We start from the raw sequence: 20,363 nt of genomic DNA on the forward strand, positions 1-20,363 counted from the left end.
TGGGGTTGTACTCATCCTTCTTCTTCCTCCTAACACGGCAAGTGGAGTTTAGACCAAGAAGCTCTATTTTTGTCTCATCAGACCACATGACCTTCTCCCATTCCTCCTCTGGATCATCCAGATGGTCATTGGCAAACTTCAGATGGGCCTGGACATGCGCCGGCTTGAGCAGGGGGACCTTGCGTACGCTGCAGGATTTTAATCCATGACGGCGTAGTGTGTTACTAATGGTTTTCTTTGAGACTGTGGTCCCAGCTCTCTTCAGGTCATTGACCAGGTCCTGCCGTGTAGTTCTGGGCTGATCCCTCACCTTCCTCATGATCATTGATGCCCCACGAGGTGAGATCTTGCATGGAGCACCAGACCGAGGGTGATTGACCGTCATCTTGAACTTCTTCCATTTTCTAATAATTGCGCCAACAGTTGTTGCCTTCTCACCAAGCTGCTTGCCTATTGTCCTGTAGCCCATCCCAGCCTTGTGCAGGTCTATTGTGGAGAGGTTGGAGTCTGTTTGATTGAGTGTGTGGACAGGTGTCTTTTATACAGGTAACGAGTTCAAACAGGTGCAGTTAATACAGGTAATGAGTGGAGAACAGGAGGGATTCTTAAAGAAAAACTAACAGGTCTGTGAGAGCTGGAATTCTTACTGGTTGGTAGGTGATCAAATACTTATGTCATGCAATAAAATGCAAATTAATTACTTAAAAATCATACAATGTGATTTTCTGGATTTTTGTTTTAGATTCCGTCTCTCACAGTACATATGATAAAAATTACAGACCTCTACATGCTTTGTAAGTAGGAAAACCTGCAAAATCGGCAGTGTATCAAATACTTGTTCTCCCCACTGTACCTCAGTTTAATACACTGAAAACAAACTTAAAGATACCAAAAACAATTTAGTCCAATCAATGTTGCTAAATATCTTGTGACTGTCCATGGATCTGATTTCTGTGTGTGTGTGTGTGTGTGTGTGTCTGTGTTTGTGTGTGTGTGTGTGTGTGTGTGTGTGTGTGTGTGTGTATGTGTGTGTGTGTGTGTGTGTGTGTGTGTATGTGTGTGTGTGTGTATGTGTGTGTGTATGTATGTGTGTGTGTGTGGGTGTGTGTGTGTGCAGTGGTGGACAAAGTACCCAACTGTCATACTTGACAGTATAGATATCTTAATAGACAATGACTCAAGTAAAAGTGAAAGTCACCCAGTAAAATAGTACTTGAGTAAAAGTCTAAAAGTACTTGGTTTTAAATATACTTATGTATCAAAAGTAAAAGTATAAATCATTTCAAATTCCTTATGTTAAGCAAAGCAGACAGCACCATTTTCTTGTTTTTAAAATGTACTGATAGCCAGGGGCACACTCCAACACTCAGACATTATTTACAAAAGATGCATTTGTGTTTAGTGAGTCCGCCAGACCATAGGCAGTAGGGATGACCACGTGTTATCTTGATAAGTGCGTGATTTTCAATTTTTTTCTGTCCTGCTAAGCATTCAAAATGTAACAAGTACTTTGGGTTGCCAGGGAAAATGTATGGAGTACAATATTTTCTTTAGGAATGTAGTGAAGTAAAAGTAAAAGTTGTCAGGAATATAAATAGTAAAGTAAAGTAAAGAGACCCCAAAAAACGACTTAAGTTGTACTTTAAATTATTTTTACTTAAGTACTTTACACCACTGTGTGTGTGTGTGTGTGCTCATGGCGCAAGTAAAACATAATTTGGGATTCTCCCTACTTCTAGACTAGTTGAATGCCAACGCCATCCTCCTCTCTTTCATGTTGGCAAAACGGTCTATGGCTCTGTCATACAGTACGCTTTTAGTTTTTGTTGTCATAGGTTACCTAGCTAAAATGCTTGCTAGCCTAACTTCCTCGCATGGGCAACAATGAACCAGCTACTCATTTGGTCCAGACAGCATCAGAAACATGGGCTACACATACTGAGACAGAGGAGCACTGTTTCCCTCGCTCTGATGATTTCTCCAGTGAGATTCAGCCACTTGCGAACTGAAGGAAAATTATGAAAGCACAGAGCGATCGACAAAAGATAAATTCTTATTATTATTTCTTTTTTATTGGTCAAAACATTGGGGAATCCTGGCTTCCCTTGGCATCCATGAATACACGCCACTGGTGCCAGTTACCCTCAAGCTAGACTCTAAGCTTTGCAAAACCCATGTCAGCCGCAGTTTAAAAGAACCCACTGCCATAGATTTTGGTAGTTAAAATGGTGCCTCCCTCAATGTAAGTTGCAGTGTTGTGGAATAAAATTATCCTAGACAACCCCTCCTTTGAAGGCATCTTTAGCAGAGAAGGTATCAGCATAAGGAAATGATTTTTGCACAGTGGAGTATATTAGCCAAACATTCACATCTTTAATATTAAGATACCGGTAATCCTCATACAGGTACTGGTGTGTTTTCTTTAAACATCTCCACAACATTTCCATCCCCAAACTCCTCTGTGAGAGCTTCGGATCAGGTCCATGCCATGTGGGAATGTGCAGAATATTGTGTTGGATATTCCTGGGAAGTTGATCTGAATCAGGTGGAGGGATCTGCTCTGCTGGTCTCTGGGAGGATTGGGACGCGTAAACGTGAGGAATACGATGTGTCCTACAGTATTCAGTAGGACACGCTGTAGCAAAATGCTTTGCAACAGAAAGAGAACATCTGTGTTCTTATTAGTCAAGTTCCGGTAGTACCTCCCTGTTTTCATAATGTTTCCACCTACTGAACACGACCCAGGTCCTGCGCAGAGAGAGAGAGAGAGAGAGAGAGAGAGAGAGAGAGAGAGAGAGAGAGAGAGAGAGAGAGAGAGAGAGAGAGAGAGAGAGAGAGAGAGAGAGAGAGAGAGAGAGAGAGAGAGAGAGAGAGAGAGAGAGAGAGAGAGAGATGATGTTGGGAGAAGGAGGACTCGTAAAGCCGTGCAGGTCCAAGTCCAAAACCAACACATTCTCCTATAGCCCCCATCTGGCTGTGCAGTTCTCCAGCTCCACAGGGACTGTGTCCATGGCCCATTACACACGTGCCTCTTCCATTTGCCTAAGAGTCATGACGTTGTCGTGCTGACATAATTTTCTTCACACCATCACCATGTTTACATATTTCGTATTTGACACACTACATTATAAAATACATCAGAGGAAAGACATGCTAGTGTGTTGAAGTAACCAAAGAAAAACTTAGTTGATCTTGGATTCTCACACTTTTTTTTTGCAAACTGTCTGCATGGTGCACCAACCGCAGACCAAGATTATGTTGTCAAATCAGGAAAGAGCCATCGCTCACAACCAACTACTGTCAAAGGTGCAGAAGGTAATGTGGCCAATGGTTTTGGCTGATCGTTGGTAGGGTGTTTCCCAAGGATGGCCTGGAGGATACTTTTATTTTGCTTTCAATGTGTTGTTCCATTTTTAACATGTTTTTAATTTGCACAGTAATCAATCAATCAATCAATCAATCAAATTCAAATAAAGTTATAAAGTTACATTGATGCAGAGAGAGAAAGACTTCTAATTGTGTCCTGTTTATAGAATTTATAACCGTAACCGTTTCATATGTAAATGTAATTGTAAATGTAAATGTAAATGTACTTCACTTGCTTTGGCAATGTTAACATACGTTTCCCATGCCAATAAAGGCCTTAAATTGAATTGAATTGAAAGAAAGAAAGAGAGAGAGAGAGAAAGAGAGAAAGAGAGAGAGAGAGAGAGAGAGAGAGAGAGAGAGATAGAAAGTGAGAAAGAGAGAGAGAGAAAGAGAGAAAGAGAGAGAGAGAGAGAGAGAGAGAGAGAGAGAGAGAGAGAGAGAGAGAGAGAGAGAGAGAGAGAGAGAGAGAAAGTGAGAAAGAGAGAGAGAGAGAGAGAGAGAGAGAGAGAGAGAGAGAGAGAGAGAACTGTAGCTTGTACTACTACCCAGTGCTCATAGTCGTGTAGTGCTCATAGTCGTGTTTTTTTTTAAAAACTTTCAATCCTGCCTCTTCATGAACAGCGGGAAAGCAGTTCGATGTGGGATTATGCATGGGGGTTAGTGGGAAACGGGAACAAAATTTGGTGCAAGACATGGAGTGAGAAATTTAGAGACAATTGTGTCCTGTTTATAGAATTTATAACCGTAACCGTTTCATAGAAGTGCTAGCGATATTGCCTTCGATTTCAATACTTTCATCATTTGGGGGGCAGGAACACAGGAGCAGAGTTTTACCTGCTTAAGTAAAGAGCCTGCGAGAATTCACTAAGCGGAGGGAAACGTAGCTCTGAAATATCACGTTTTTTGAATGGGTCCACGCGACTCTGATCTGAATTTGCCTGGATGGGATGCACAGTGAGTTTCATCTGTTGTGAAGACGACCTGCTGCAAATTCCTCTTGACCAACATGAGGAAAAGAAAGAGGACAAGAAAGTGTTGAACAAGGTAGGACACATCACCCATTCCCATAATTAACATACAAGCTTTTCAATGATAGCGCAGATAGTTGGCACAGAAAATGGCACTTTTTTTGAATTTGACAATGCATTTAACGGGGCAGGGGGTCTAATCGGCATCTGTTTACCTGCGTGACAGCTGTTCAAACCACGCATCAATTGATATAGTAGGCTAGCCTACATGCGGTCCTTCATTCACACAAAACAAGGTGACCAACCATGTATTTTCTTTGTGAATTTGCAACCATTATGAATTCATATTTATCTGGTTTTCGTGCCCAACATAGCGTAGAGACAGCCTTAGTTAAAGTGGTAAATGATCTTAGAGCCAACACAGATGCCAAACAGCTCTCTGTCCTTGTACTTTTGGATTTAAGCGCTGCATTCGACACTGTTGACCATGATGTCCTTCTGGACAGACTGGAGAGTTGGGTTGGCCTCTCCGGTCCAGTTCTAAATTGGTTTAGGACCTTTTTAACCAGTCGAGAGTTTTTTTGTCACTCTTGGTGAACATAACTCAGAGAAAATAGATATCGCATGTGGCGTTACACAAGGTAAAATTCTGGGTCCGGTACTGCCCATTTTATATACACTACATTACCAAAAGTATGTGGACACCTGCTTGTCGAACATTTCATTCCAAAATCATGGACATTAACATGGAGTTGGTCCCCCCCTTTGCTGCTATAACAGCCTCCACTCTTCTGTGAAGGCTTTCCACTAGATGTTGGAACATTGCTGCTGGGACTTGCTTCCATTCAGCCACAAGAGCATTAATGAGGTCGGGCACTGATGTTGGGCGATTAGGCCAGGCATTCCAATTCATCCCAAAAGTGTTCGATGGGGTTGAGGTCAGGGCTCTGTGCAGGCCAGTTAAGTTCTTCCACACCGATCTCGACAAACCATTTCTGTAGGGACCTCGCTTTGTGCACGGGGGCATTGTCATGCTGAAACAGGAAAGGGCCTTCCCCAAACTGTTGCCACAAAGTTGGAATGTCATTGTATGCTGTGCGTTAAGATTTCCCTTCTCTGGAACTAAGGGGCCTAGCCCAAACCATGAAAAACAGCCCCAGACCATTATTCCTCCTCCACCAAACGTTACAGTTGGCACTATGAATTCGAGCAGGTAGCGTTCTCCTGGCATCCGCAAAACCCAGATTTGTCCGTCGGACTGCCAGATGGTGAAGCGTGATTCATCACTCCAGAGAACGCGTTTCCACTGCTCCAGAGTCCAATGTAGACGAGCTTTACACCACTCCAGCCGACGCTTGGCATTGCACATGGTGATCTTAGGCTTTTTCTTGAAGCTTCCGACGAACAGTTCCTGTGCTGACGTTGCTTCCAGAGGCAGTTTGGAACTCGGCAGTGAGTGTTTTAACCTAGGACCTTTAGCACTCGGCAGTCCAGTTCTGTGAGCTTGTGTGGCCTACCACTTCGTGGCTGAGCCGTTGTTGCTCCTTGACGTTTCTACTTCACAATAACAGCACTTACAGTTGACCGGGGGCGCTCTAGCAGGGCAGAAATTTGATGAACTGACTTGTTTGACAGGTAGCATCCAATGACGGTTCTACGTTGAAAGTCACTGAGCTCTTCAGTAAGGCCATTCTACTGCCAATGTGTGTCTATAGAGATTGCATGACTGTGCTCGATTTTATATACTTGTCAGCAACGGATGTGGCTGAAATAGCCGAATCCACTAATTTGAAGGGGTGTCCACATACTTTTGTATATATTGTGTAGGGCTGACCCCAATTAGTCGACTGGTCGATTGTTTGGTCATTAGGCTGTTGGTCGACCAAGATTGTTTTAGTCAAGCGGGAACGAATATATATATATATATATATATATATATATATATATATATATATATATTTGCGCCCATGTCAGTGAACTAAGGCCTAGACCAGGGCTGTCCTGTAGGTTTTCAGTCCAACCCTAATTTAGCATATCTGATTCAGCTAGTTAAGGTCTTGTTGAGCAGCTAATAAGTAGAATCATGTGTGTTAAATTAGGGTTGGACTGAAAACCTACAGGACGGTAGATCTCCAGAAAGAGGGTCGGGAAGCCCTGGCATAGACTAAAAGGCAATTTATGATCCGAAAATGTGGTCGGAGGCTCCATATGGAGGGTGTGACGCAATGAAGGAGTTTCTGGAGGCATGCAGAGGCCAAATCGAGCTCCGTACCGCATCGCCATGCGACTCCCAAATGTTGTAATAATGCGGATGCAGCCACCACCATGCTTCACCGTAGGGATGGTGCCACCACCATGCTTCACCGTAGGGATGCTGCCACCACCATGCTTCACCGTAGGGATGGTGCCACCACCATGCTTCACCGTAGGGATGGTGCCACCACCATGCTTCACCGTAAGGATGCTGCCACCACCATGCTTCACCGTAGGGATGGTGTCACCACCATGCTTCACCGTAGGGATGGTGCCACCACCATGCTTCACCGTAGGGATGCTGCCACCACCATGCTTCACCGTAGGGATGGTGCCACCACCATGCTTCACCGTAGGGATGGTGCCACCACCATGCTTCACCGTAGGGATGGTGCCACCACCATGCTTCACCGTAGGGATGGTGCCACCACCATGCTTCACCGTAGGGATGGTGCCACCACCATGCTTCACCGTAGGGATGGTGCCACCACCATGCTTCACCGTAGGGATGGTGCCACCACCATGCTTCACCGTAGGGATGGTGCCACCACCATGCTTCACCGTAGGGATGGTGCCACCACCATGCTTCACCGTAGGGATGGTGCCACCACCAAGCTTCACCGTAGGGATGGTGCCACCACCATGCTTCACCGTAGGGATGGTGCCACCACCATGCTTCACCGTAGGGATGGTGCCACCACCATGCTTCACCGTAGGGATGGTGCCACCACCATGCTTCACCGTAGGGATGCTGCCACCACCATGCTTCACCGTAGGGATGCTGCCACCACCATGCTTCACCGTAGGGATGGTGCCACCACCATGCTTCACCGTAGGGATGGTGCCACCACCATGCTTCACCGTAGGGATGGTGCCACCACCATGCTTCACCGTAGGGATGGTGCCACCACTATGCTTCACCGTAGGGATGGTGCCACCACCATGCTTCACCGTAGGGATGGTGCCAGGTTTCCTCCAGATGTGACGCTTGGCATTCAGGCCAAAGAGTTCAATCTTGGTTTCGTCAGACCAGAGAATCTTGTTTCTCATGGTCTGAGAGTCCTTTAGGTGCCTTTTGGCAAACCTCAAGCGGGTTGTCATGTGCCTTTTACTGAGGAGTGGCTTCCATCTGTCCACTTTACCATAAAGGCCTGATTGGTGGAGTGCTGCAGAGATGGTTGTCCTTCTGGAAGGTTCTCCTGTCTCCACAGAGGAACTCTGGAGCTCTGTCCATCGGGTTCTTGGTCACCTCCCTGACCAAGGCCCTTCTCCCCCGATTGCTCAATTTGGCCGGGAAGCCAGCTCTAGGAAGAGTCTTGATGGTTCCAAACGTCTTCCATTTAAGAATGATGGAGGCCACTGTGTTCTTGGGGACCTTCAATGCTGCAGACATTTTTTGGTACCCTTCCCCAGATCTGTGCCTCGACACAATCTTGTCTCGGAGCTGTACAGACAATTTATTCGACCTCATGGCTTGGTTTTTGCTCTAATGTGCACGGTCAACTGTGGGACCTTATAGAGACAGGTGTGTGCCTTTCCAAATCATGTTCAATCAATTTAATTTACCACAGCTGGACTCCAATAAAGTTGAACAAACATCTCAAGGATAATCAATAGAAACAGGATGCACCTGAGCTCAATTTCGAGTCTCATAGCAAAGGGTCTGAATACTTATATAAATGTGATATATATATATATATATATAAAAACAAAAAACAAATTATACATTTTTAAACATTTCTAAAAACCTGTTTTTGCTTTCACATTATGGGGTATTGTGTGTAGATTGGGAAAATATTTAATTTAATCAATTTTAGAATAAGGCTGTAACGTAACAAAATGTGGAAAAAGTCAAGGGGTCTGAATACTTTCCGAAAGCACTGTATCACATCAACACAAAGAGATATTGCAAAAGCATTTTCTGAACAGACCAATTGAATACGTAGTAATCAGATGACAGTAGACCATATTGTCTCTTGACGGGCAGTTTATAGACTGCCCTCAGTGATGAACAATAAAGCGTGTCTAATAAGGACTAGGAGGTCATGAAGACTGCTGCTGTGACATTGGGGTGGTCTGCACTAGGCAGTGTCTGGGCGCTGGGCGCCGAAGCTGGTTAGGGGAAAGGGTCAAGGTAAGGAGGGGTGGTGGAGCAGGGATAACAGGGACTGCCTTGTCGGCCATGGCTCCATGAGTGGAATGAGTAGGGGAATGTGGTCACGTGACCTGCGCCCTGAAACCCTTCTGTAGCTAATCATGGGGGTGGGGTTGTAGATGTGGCTGGGTACAGATATGGTTGGGTACTCCTTCCCCTGCCCTCAATTCACCACACACTTCAAATTCAGCCCTCATCCCCATAGCTCTTGCCTGCTGGAATCGTTCTCTCCCTCCTCAATTGATAATTATCACCCTTGATTTCTCCATCCGTGGAAATAAGGAAGAGGTATTAAGCTGACTCTGAATAAGGGAAGAGAAATAGTTGGCCCATAAAATCACATGGCTTGCTATGTGGTCCTCTGTAGCTCAATTGGTAGAGCATGGCGCTTGTAATGCCAGGGTAGTGGGTTCGATCCCCGGGACCACCCATACGTAAAAATGTATGCGCACATGACTGTAAGTCGCTTTGGATAAAAGCGTCTGCTAAATGGCATATTATTATTTATTATTATTATGCCAGACATTCGCTGGGCTTCTTTTGCTACAGTTGGCACTGAGGCGTATAGATCTGTGGACTCATGAGTACCCATGGGATACTAGTCGCTGTACCCTAATCAGGACAGTTTTCCTGTAGATAAACTAATCAGTGGTGTCTGAGGAGAGCTGGGCCATATGGACAAAAAAACTGATTGCGATAAATTGCCTGAATTGATGTGATAATGATGAATAGAATGATACGTTTATAACATTAATGTACACCACAGTTTATAACATTAATGTGCACCACAGTTTATAACATTAATGTACACCACAGTTTATAACATTCATGTGCACCACAGTTTATAACATTAATGTACACCACAGTTTATAACATTAATGTACACCACAGTTTATAACATTGATGTGCACCACAGTTTATAACATTAAAGTGCACCACAGTTTATAACATGTGCACCACAGTTTATAACGTTAATGTGCACCACAGTTTATAACATTAATGTGCACCACAGTTTATAACATTAATGTGCACCACAGTTTATAACGTTAATGTACACCACAGTTTATAATGTTAATGTACACCACAGTTTATAACATTAATGTACACCACAGTTTATAACATTAATGTGCACCACAGTTTATAATGTTAATGTGCACCACAGTTTATAACATTAATGTGCACCACAGTTTATAACATTAATGTGCACCACAGTTTATAACATTAATGTGCACCACAGTTTATAACGTTAATGTACACCACAGTTTATAACGTTAATGTACACCACAGTTTATAACGTTAATGTGCACCACAGTTTATAACATTAATGTGCACCACAGTTTATAACATGAATGTGCACCACAGTTTATAACACGAATGTGCACCACATTTTATAACACGAATGTGCACAACATTTTATAACACGAATGTGCACCACATTTTATAACACAAATGTGCACCACATTTTATAACACGAATGTGCACCACAGTTTATAACATTAATGTGCACCACAATTTATAACATTAATGTACACCACAGTTTATAACATTAATGTGCACCACAGTTTAAACAATTAATGTACACCATAGTTTATAACCTCAATGTGCACCACAGTTTATAACATTCATGTGGACCACAGTTTATAACATTAATGTGCACCACAGTTTATAACATGTGCACCACAGTTTTTTAACATTAATGTACACCACAGTTTATAACATGTGCACCACAGTTGATAACATTAATGTGCACCACAGTTTATAACATGTGGACCACAGTTTATAACATTAATGTGCACCACAGTTTATACCATTCATGGACACCACAGTTTATAACATTAATGTGCACCACAGTTTATAACATGTGCACCACAGTTTATAACATGTGCACCACAGTTGATAACGTTAATGTACACCACAGTTTATAACATTAATGTACACCACAGTTTATAACATTAATGTACACCACAGTTTATAACATTAATGTGCACCACAGTTTATAACATTAATGTGCACCACAGTTTATAACATTAATGTGCACCACAGTTTATGACATTAATGTACACCACAGTTTATAACATTAATGTACACCACAGTTTATAACATTAATGTGCACCACAGTATATAACATTAATGTACACCACAGTTTATAACATTAATGTGCACCACAGTTTATAACATGTGCACCACAGTTTATAACATTAATGTACACCACAGTTTATAACATGTGCACCACAGTTTATAACATTAATGTACACCACAGTTTATAACATTAATGTGCACCACAGTTTAAACAATTAATGTACACCATAGTTTATAACCTTAATGTGCACCACAGTTTATAACATTCATGTGGACCACAGTTTATAACATTAATGTGCACCACAGTTTATAACATTAATGTGCACCACAGTTTTTTAACATTAATGTACACCACAGTTTATAACATGTGCACCACAGTTTATAACATTAATGTGCACCACAGTTTATAACATTGATGTGCACCACAGTTTATAACATGTGCACCACAGTTGATAACATTAATGTGCACCACAGTTTATAACATGTGGACCACAGTTTATAACATTAATGTGCACCACAGTTTATACCATTCATGGACACCACAGTTTATAACATTAATGTGCACCACAGTTTATAACATGTGCACCACAGTTTATAACATTAATGTGCACCACAGTTTATAACATGTGCACCACAGTTGATAACGTTAATGTACACCACAGTTTATAACATTAATGTACACCACAGTTTATAACATTAATGTGCACCACAGTTTATATCATTAATGTACACCACAGTTTATAACATTAATGTGCACCACAGTTTATAACATTAACGTACACCACAGTTTATAACATTAATGTACACCACAGTTTATAACATTAATGTGCACCACAGTTTATAACATTAATGTACACCACAGTTTATAACATTAATGTGCACCACAGTTTATAACATGTGCACCACAGTTTATAACATTAATGTACACCACAGTTTATAACATGTGCACCACAGTTTATAACATTAATGTACACCACAGTTTATAACATTAATGTGCACCACAGTTTATAACATTAATGTACACCACAGTTTATAACATTAATGTGCACCACAGTTTATAACATGTGCACCACAGTTTATAACATTAATGTACACCACAGTTTATAACATTAATGTACACCACATTTTATAACATTAATGTGCACCACAGTTTATAACATTAATGTACACCACAGTTTATAACATTAATGTGCACCACAGTTTATAACATGTGCACCACAGTTTATAACATTAATGTGCACCACAGTTTATAGCATTAATGTGCACCACAGTTTATAACATGTGCACCACAGTTTATAACATTAATGTACACCACAGTTTATAACATTAATGTGCACCACAGTTTATAACATTAACGTACACCACAGTTTATAACATTAATGTACACCACAGTTTATAACATTAATGTGCACCACAGTTTATAACATTAATGTACACCACAGTTTATAACATTAATGTGCACCACAGTTTATAACATGTGCACCACAGTTTATAACATTAATGTACACCACAGTTTATAACATGTGCACCACAGTTTATAACATTAATGTACACCACAGTTTATAACATTAATGTGCACCACAGTTTATAACATTAATGTACACCACAGTTTATAACATTAATGTGCACCACAGTTTATAACATGTGCACCACAGTTGATAACATTAATGTGCACCACAGTTTATAACATGTGGACCACAGTTTATAACATTAATGTGCACCACAGTTTATACCATTCATGGACACCACAGTTTATAACATTAATGTGCACCACAGTTTATAACATGTGCACTACAGTTTATAACATTAATGTGCACCACAGTTTATAACATGTGCACCACAGTTGATAACGTTAATGTACACCACAGTTTATAACATTAATGTACACCACAGTTTATAACATTAATGTGCACCACAGTTTATATCATTAATGTACACCACAGTTTATAACATTAATGTGCACCACAGTTTATAACATTAACGTACACCACAGTTTATAACATTAATGTACACCACAGTTTATAACATTAATGTGCACCACAGTTTATAACATTAATGTACACCACAGTTTATAACATTAATGTGCACCACAGTTTATAACATGTGCACCACAGTTTATAACATTAATGTACACCACAGTTTATAACATGTGCACCACAGTTTATAACATTAATGTACACCACAGTTTATAACATTAATGTGCACCACAGTTTATAACATTAATGTACACCACAGTTTATAACATTAATGTGCACCACAGTTTATAACATGTGCACCACAGTTTATAACATTAATGTACACCACAGTTTATAACATTAATGTACACCACATTTTATAACATTAATGTGCACCACAGTTTATAACATTAATGTACACCACAGTTTATAACATTAATGTGCACCACAGTTTATAACATGTGCACCACAGTTTATAATATTAATGTGCACCACAGTTTATAGCATTAATGTGCACCACAGTTTATAACATGTGCACCACAGTTTATAACATTAATGTACACCACAGTTTATAACATTAATGTGCACCACAGTTTATAACATTAACGTACACCACAGTTTATAACATTAATGTACACCACAGTTTATAACATTAATGTGCACCACAGTTTATAACATTAATGTACACCACAGTTTATAACATTAATGTGCACCACAGTTTATAACATGTGCACCACAGTTTATAACATTAATGTACACCACAGTTTATAACATGTGCACCACAGTTTATAACATTAATGTACACCACAGTTTATAACATTAATGTGCACCACAGTTTATAACATTAATGTACACCACAGTTTATAACATTAATGTGCACCACAGTTTATAACATGTGCACCACAGTTTATAACATTAATGTACACCACAGTTTATAACATTCATGTACACCACAGTTTATAACATTAATGTGCACCACAGTTTATAACATTAATGTACACCACAGTTTATATCATTAATGTGCACCACAGTTTATAACATGTGCACCACAGTTTATAACATTAATGTGCACCACAGTTTATAGCATTAATGTGCACCACAGTTTATAACATGTGCACCACAGTTTATAACATTAATGTACACCACAGTTTATAACATTAATGTACACCACAGTTTATAACCTTAATGTGCACCACAGTTTATAACCTTAATGTGCACCACAGTTTATAACATTAATGTACACCACAGTTTATAACATGTGCACCACAGTTTATAACATTAATGTGCACCACAGTTTATAACATTAATGTGCACCACAGTTTATAACATTAATGTGCACCACAGTTTATAACATTAATATGCACCACAGTTTATAACTTTAATGTACACCACAGTTTATAACATTAATGTACACCACAGTTTATAACATTAATGTGCACCACATTTTATAACATTAATGTGCACCACAGTTTATAACATTAATGTACACCACAGTTTATAACATTAATGTGCACCACAGTTTATACCATGAATGTACACCACAGTTTATAACATTAATGTGCACCACATTTTATAACATTAATGTGCACCACAGTTTATAACATTAATGTGCACCACATTTTATAACATTAATGTACACCACAGTTTATAACATTAATGTGCACCACAGTTTATACCATGAATGTACACCACAGTTTATAACATTAATGTGCACCACATTTTATAACATTAATGTGCACCACAGTTGATAACGTTAATGTACACCACAGTTTATAACATTAATGTACACCACAGTTTATAACATTAATGTACACCACAGTTTATAACATTAATGTGCACCACAGTAATCTTTTTTTTATCCTTTAAACTACTCTTAGTTGCAGCCATCAATTGTCCCATTAACAATCACCCATAGTAGCAAACTTTATTTCATTTCAAACTACTATAGGCTACTTATTGTAATGAACAATATCCGCAAAATGGCTGCAATAAGTGATCGGTGTGGTCGGTGTGGTCGGTGTGGTCGGTGTCGATCATTTTTGCCTCATCGTCCCAGCTCTTTGAGTGTAATTTGGAAAATGCAAACTTCTCTATAGTCATTAACAGACTCCAGCTGAGCAAGTCCTACTGATAACATAGTCCCTACCAACAATGGTTGTAATCAGCACCAAACTATACCACAGAGATCTGCTATGTTTGAGTGTAGTATTGTAGGTGTCATGGTGGTGTCAGATTAATTCATATTAAGGAGGAGGGGCAGTGTGACTACATATTCGGTTGTAATCAGCTAACAGATCAAATCAAAGTTTATTGGTCTCGTATAGAGTTTAGCAGGTGTTATAGCGGGTGCAGCAAAATGCTTATGTTAATAGCTCCTAACAATGCCGTAAAATGTCAAAGAAGTACACAAATAATTACAATTTGATAGTAAAAATAAACAAGACATCAAGAATGGCAGGACAGATCCAATTAACAACCCAAAAATTAACAACCCCAATTGTGCGCCGCCCATGGCCCAGCGTCGTCCAGGGTAGGGGAGGGAATGGCCGGCAGGGATGTAGCTCAGTTGGTTGTGGGTTCGATTCCCACGGGGGGCCAGTATGAAAAAATATAAAATGTATGCATGAACTGTAAGTCGCTCTGGATAAGAGCGTCTGCTAAATGACTAAAATGTAATCAAAATGCAATCTATACATATGTACACCGGGAGAATTGACACAAGACATACTAAGAGTGACATATACAGTAGTAGAAATATTAGAATGAGCTATGTCGGGGATACAGTATTTAAATGCAGTGTGAAACTGGAAGTGTCCAGTGGTTCAATGTCTCTATAACATGTGACATCAGCGTTGTGTGTGTGAGTGAGTGTGTGAGTGTGTGTGAGTGAGTGTGTGAGTGTGTGAGTGAGTGTGTGTGTGAGTGAGTGTGTGTGTGAGTGAGTGTGTGTGTGAGTGAGTGTGTGTGTGAGTGAGTGTGTGTGTGTGTGTGTGTGAGTGAGTATGTGTGTGAGTGTGTGTGTGAGTGTGTGTGAGTGAGTGTGTGTGTGAGGGAGTGTGTGTGTGTGAGTGAGTGTGTGAGTGAGTGTGTGTGTGTGTGTGTGTGTGTGTGTGTGTGTGTGTGTGTGTGTGTGTGTGTGTGTGTGAGTGAGTGTGTGTGCATCACCAAAGGGCTGGGCGATATGGCCTAAAACTCATATCTCAATTTTTTTCAAACTTATGGCCGATTCACGATATATAGTGCATTCGGAAAGTATTCAGACCCCTTGACTTTGTTACGTTACAGCCTTATTCTAAAATTGATTAAATTGTTTCTATTCCTCATCAATCTACACACATTACCCCATAATGACAAAGCAAAAACATGTTTTTTTTTTGTTATGTTGCAAATTTGTAAAACAATAAAAAACAGAAATACCTTATTTACATAAGAATTCAGACCCTTTGCTATGAGACTCGAAATAAAGCTCAGGTGCATCCTGTTTCCATTGATCATCTTTGAGATGTTTCTACAACTTGATTGGAGTCCACCCGTGATAAATTCAATTGATTGGACATGATTTGGAAAGGCACACACCTGTCTATATAAGGTCCCAGAGATGACAGTGCATGTCAGGGTAAAAACCAAGCCATGAGGTCGAAGGAATTGTCCGTAGAGCTCCGAGACAGGATTGTATCAAAGCACAAATCTGGGGAAGGCTACCAAAATATTTCTGCAGCATTGAAGGTCCCCAAGAACACAGTGGCCTCAATCATTATTAAATGGAACAAGTTTGGAACCACCAAGACTCTTCCTAGAGCTGGCCGACCGGCCAAACTGACTAATCGGGAGAGAAGGGCCTTGGTCAGGGAGGTGACCAAGAACCCGGTGGTCACTCTGACAGAGCTCCAGTGTTCCTCTGTGGAGATGGGAGAACCTTCCAGAAGGACAACCATCTCTGCAGCACTCCACCAATCAGGCCGTTATGTTAGAGTGGCCAGACGGAAGCCACTCCTCAGTAAAAGGCACATGACAGCCTGCTTGGAGTTTGCCAAAAGGCACCTAACGGACTCAGAACATCAGAAACAACATTCTGCTGCAGCAGCAGCTTTTGCGCTGTCTGACAGATTTTCTGCTCAAAGGCTCTGTATCTGTATGCTGTAGGCATGTGATAAATAAGATGCATAATGAATATACTGTACACACACACCAATTTAATTCCACTAAATTATGCAAATTAACGTATAGACCGACAAGCATGACCAGTCAAATGTATTTCCGTTGACTGATATTTCCATCAATTAATAGGCTAAAAAGTATTATTTCACAATGGGAATTTTTTTTCATCTTCTGCACACACACACACACACACACACACACACACACACACACACACACTGCTCTTACTACCACTCTAATTAATCAGAGACCGACGGAATTTATTCCGACAGCTCCTTAATCCTCAGAACAAACGGCCTTCATCAGGTGAGAATAAATCCAAACAGAGGAAGGAGAGAAGGATTCAGGACACGGATGAATTCGAGGGATTTACAGGTGGCCGAGGTAGAGACCACTACTAACCTACAGGGGGCCGAGGGAGAGACCACTACTAACCTACAGGGGGCCGAGGGAGAGACCACTACTAATTTACAGGGAGCAGAGGGAGAGACCACTACTAATTTACAGGGAGCAGAGGGAGAGACCACTACTAATTTACAGGGGGCAGAGGGAGAGACCACTACTAATTTACAGGGAGCAGAGGGAGAGACCACAACTAATTTACAGGGGTCAGAGGGAGAGACCACAACTAACCTACAGGGAGCAGAGGGAGAGACCACTACTAACCTACAGGGAGCAGAGGGAGAGACCACAACTAATTTACAGGGAGCAGAGGGAGAGACCACTACTAATTTACAGGGAGCAGAGGGAGAGACCACTACTAATTTACAGGGAGCAGAGGGAGAGACCACTACTAACCTACAGGGGGCAGAGGGAGAGACCACTACTAATTTACAGGGGGCAGAGGGAGAGACCACTACTAATTTACAGGGAGCAGAGGGAGAGACCACTACTAACCTACAGGGGGCAGAGGGAGAGACCACTACTAATTTACAGGGGGCAGAGGGAGAGACCACTACTAATTTACAGGGAGCAGAGGGAGAGAACACAACTAATTTACAGGGAGCAGAGGGAGAGACCACAACTAATTTACAGGGAGCAGAGGGAGAGACCACTACTAACCTACAGGGGGGCAGAGGAGAGACCACTACTAATTTACAGGGGGCAGAGGGAGAGACCACTACTAATTTACAGGGAGCAGAGGGAGAGACCACTACTAATTTACAGGGAGCAGAGGAGAGACCACTACTAACCTACAGGGGGCAGAGGGAGAGACCACTACTAATTTACAGGGAGCAGAGGGATAGACCACTACTAATTTACAGGGAGCAGAGGGAGATAACACAACTATATTACAGGGAGCAGAGGGAGAGACCACTACTAACCTACAGGGGGCAGAGGGAGAGACCACTACTAACCTACAGGGGGCAGAGGGAGAGACCACTACTAATTTACAGGGGGCAGAGGGAGAGACCACTACTAATTTACAGGGAGCAGAGGGAGAGACCACTACTAATTTACAGGGAGCAGAGGGAGAGACCACTACTAACCTACAGGGGGCAGAGGGAGAGACCACTACTAATTTACAGGGAGCAGAGGGAGAGACCACTACTAATTTACAGGGAGCAGAGGGAGATAACACAACTAATTTACAGGGAGCAGAGGGAGAGACCACTACTAACCTACAGGGGGCAGAGGGAGAGACCACTACTAACCTACAGGGGGCAGAGGGAGAGACCACAACTAATTTACAGGGAGCAGAGGGAGAGACCACTACTAATTTACAGGGGGGCAGAGGGAGAGATCACTACTAATTTACAGGGAGCAGAGGGAGAGACCACAACTAATTTACAGGGAGCAGAGGGAGAGACCACTACTAATTTACAGGGGGCAGAGGGAGAGACCACTACTAACCTACAGGGGGCAGAGGGAGAGACCACTACTAATCTACAGGGGGCAGAGGGAGAGACCACTACTAATTTACAGGGAGCAGAGGGAGAGACCACTACTAATTTACAGGGAGCAGAGGGAGAGACCACTACTAACCTACAGGGGGCAGAGGGAGAGACCACAACTAATTTACAGGGAGCAGAGGGAGAGACCACTACTAATTTACAGGAAGCAGAGGGAGAGACCACTACTAACCTACAGGGGGCAGAGGGAGAGACCACTACTACTTTACAGGGAGCAGAGGGAGAGACCACTACTAATTTACAGGGAGCAGAGGGAGAGACCACTACTAACCTACAGGGGGCAGAGGGAGAGACCACTACTAATTTACAGGGGGCAGAGGGAGAGGACACTACTAACCTACAGGGGGCAGAGGGAGAGACCACTACTAATTTACAGGGGGCCGAGGGAGAGAACACTACTAACCTACAGGGGGCAGAGGGAGAGACCACTACTAATTTACAGGGAGCAGAGGGAGAGACCACAACTAACCTACAGGGGGCAGAGGGAGAGACCACAACTAACCTACAGGGGGCAGAGGGAGAGACCACAACTAACCTACAGGGGGCAGAGGGAGAGACCACTACTAATTTACAGGTGGCAGAGGGATAGACCACTACTAATTTACAGGGGGCAGAGGTAGAGACCACAACTGATTTACAGGGGCAGAGGGAGAGACCACTACTAACCTACAGGGGGCAGAGAGGGAGAGACCACTACTAATTTACAGGGGGCAGAGGGAGAGACCACTACTAACCTACAGGGGGCAGAGGGAGAGACCACTACTAACCTACAGGGGGCAGAGGGAGAGACCACTACTAATTTACAGGGAGCAGAGGGAGAGACCACTACTAACCTACAGGGGGCAGAGGAGAGACCACTACTAATTTACAGGGGGCAGAGGGAGAGACCACTACTAATTTACAGGGAGCAGAGGGAGAGAACACAACTAATTTACAGGGAGCAGAGGGAGAGACCACAACTAATTTACAGGGAGCAGAGGGAGAGACCACTACTAACCTACAGGGGGCAGAGGGAGAGACCACTACTAATTTACAGGGGGCAGAGGGAGAGACCACTACTAATTTACAGGGAGCAGAGGGAGAGACCACTACTAATTTACAGGGAGCAGAGGGAGAGACCACTACTAACCTACAGGGGGCAGAGGGAGAGACCACTACTAATTTACAGGGAGCAGAGGGAGAGACCACTACTAATTTACAGGGAGCAGAGGGAGATAACACAACTAATTTACAGGGAGCAGAGGGAGAGACCACTACTAACCTACAGGGGGCAGAGGGAGAGACCACTACTAACCTACAGGGGGCAGAGGAGAGACCACAACTAATTTACAGGGAGCAGAGGGAGAGACCACTACTAATTTACAGGGGGCAGAGGGAGAGACCACTACTAATTTACAGGGAGCAGAGGGAGAGACCACTACTAATTTACAGGGAGCAGAGGGAGAGACCACTACTAATTTACAGGGGGCAGAGGAGAGACCACTACTAACCTACAGGGGGCAGAGGGAGAGAC

The 20,363-nt window shown here is 42.3% G+C and overlaps 1 protein-coding gene across 4 annotated transcripts in view; it reads left to right on the forward strand.

Moving 5' to 3' along the window:
* The first annotated feature begins 3,998 nt into the window (after positions 1-3,998).
* The window catches only part of LOC121536473 (tensin-1-like), a 318,940-nt gene continuing 302,575 nt past the window's right edge, over positions 3,999-20,363 (forward strand). For 3 of the 4 annotated variants that reach the window (XM_045206740.1, XM_045206741.1, XM_045206742.1), the window contains exon 1: positions 4,000-4,413. In XM_045206740.1, the coding sequence (XP_045062675.1) occupies positions 4,312-4,413 (102 nt within the window). In that variant the 5' untranslated portion in view covers positions 4,000-4,311. Of the gene's footprint in view, positions 4,414-20,363 lie in introns of all 4 variants that reach the window. The other variant, XM_045206739.1, reaches the window with a different exon arrangement.

Source organism: Coregonus clupeaformis, chromosome 23 (assembly GCF_020615455.1).
Source record: "Coregonus clupeaformis isolate EN_2021a chromosome 23, ASM2061545v1, whole genome shotgun sequence".
Lineage (NCBI taxonomy): Eukaryota > Metazoa > Chordata > Actinopteri > Salmoniformes > Salmonidae > Coregonus > Coregonus clupeaformis.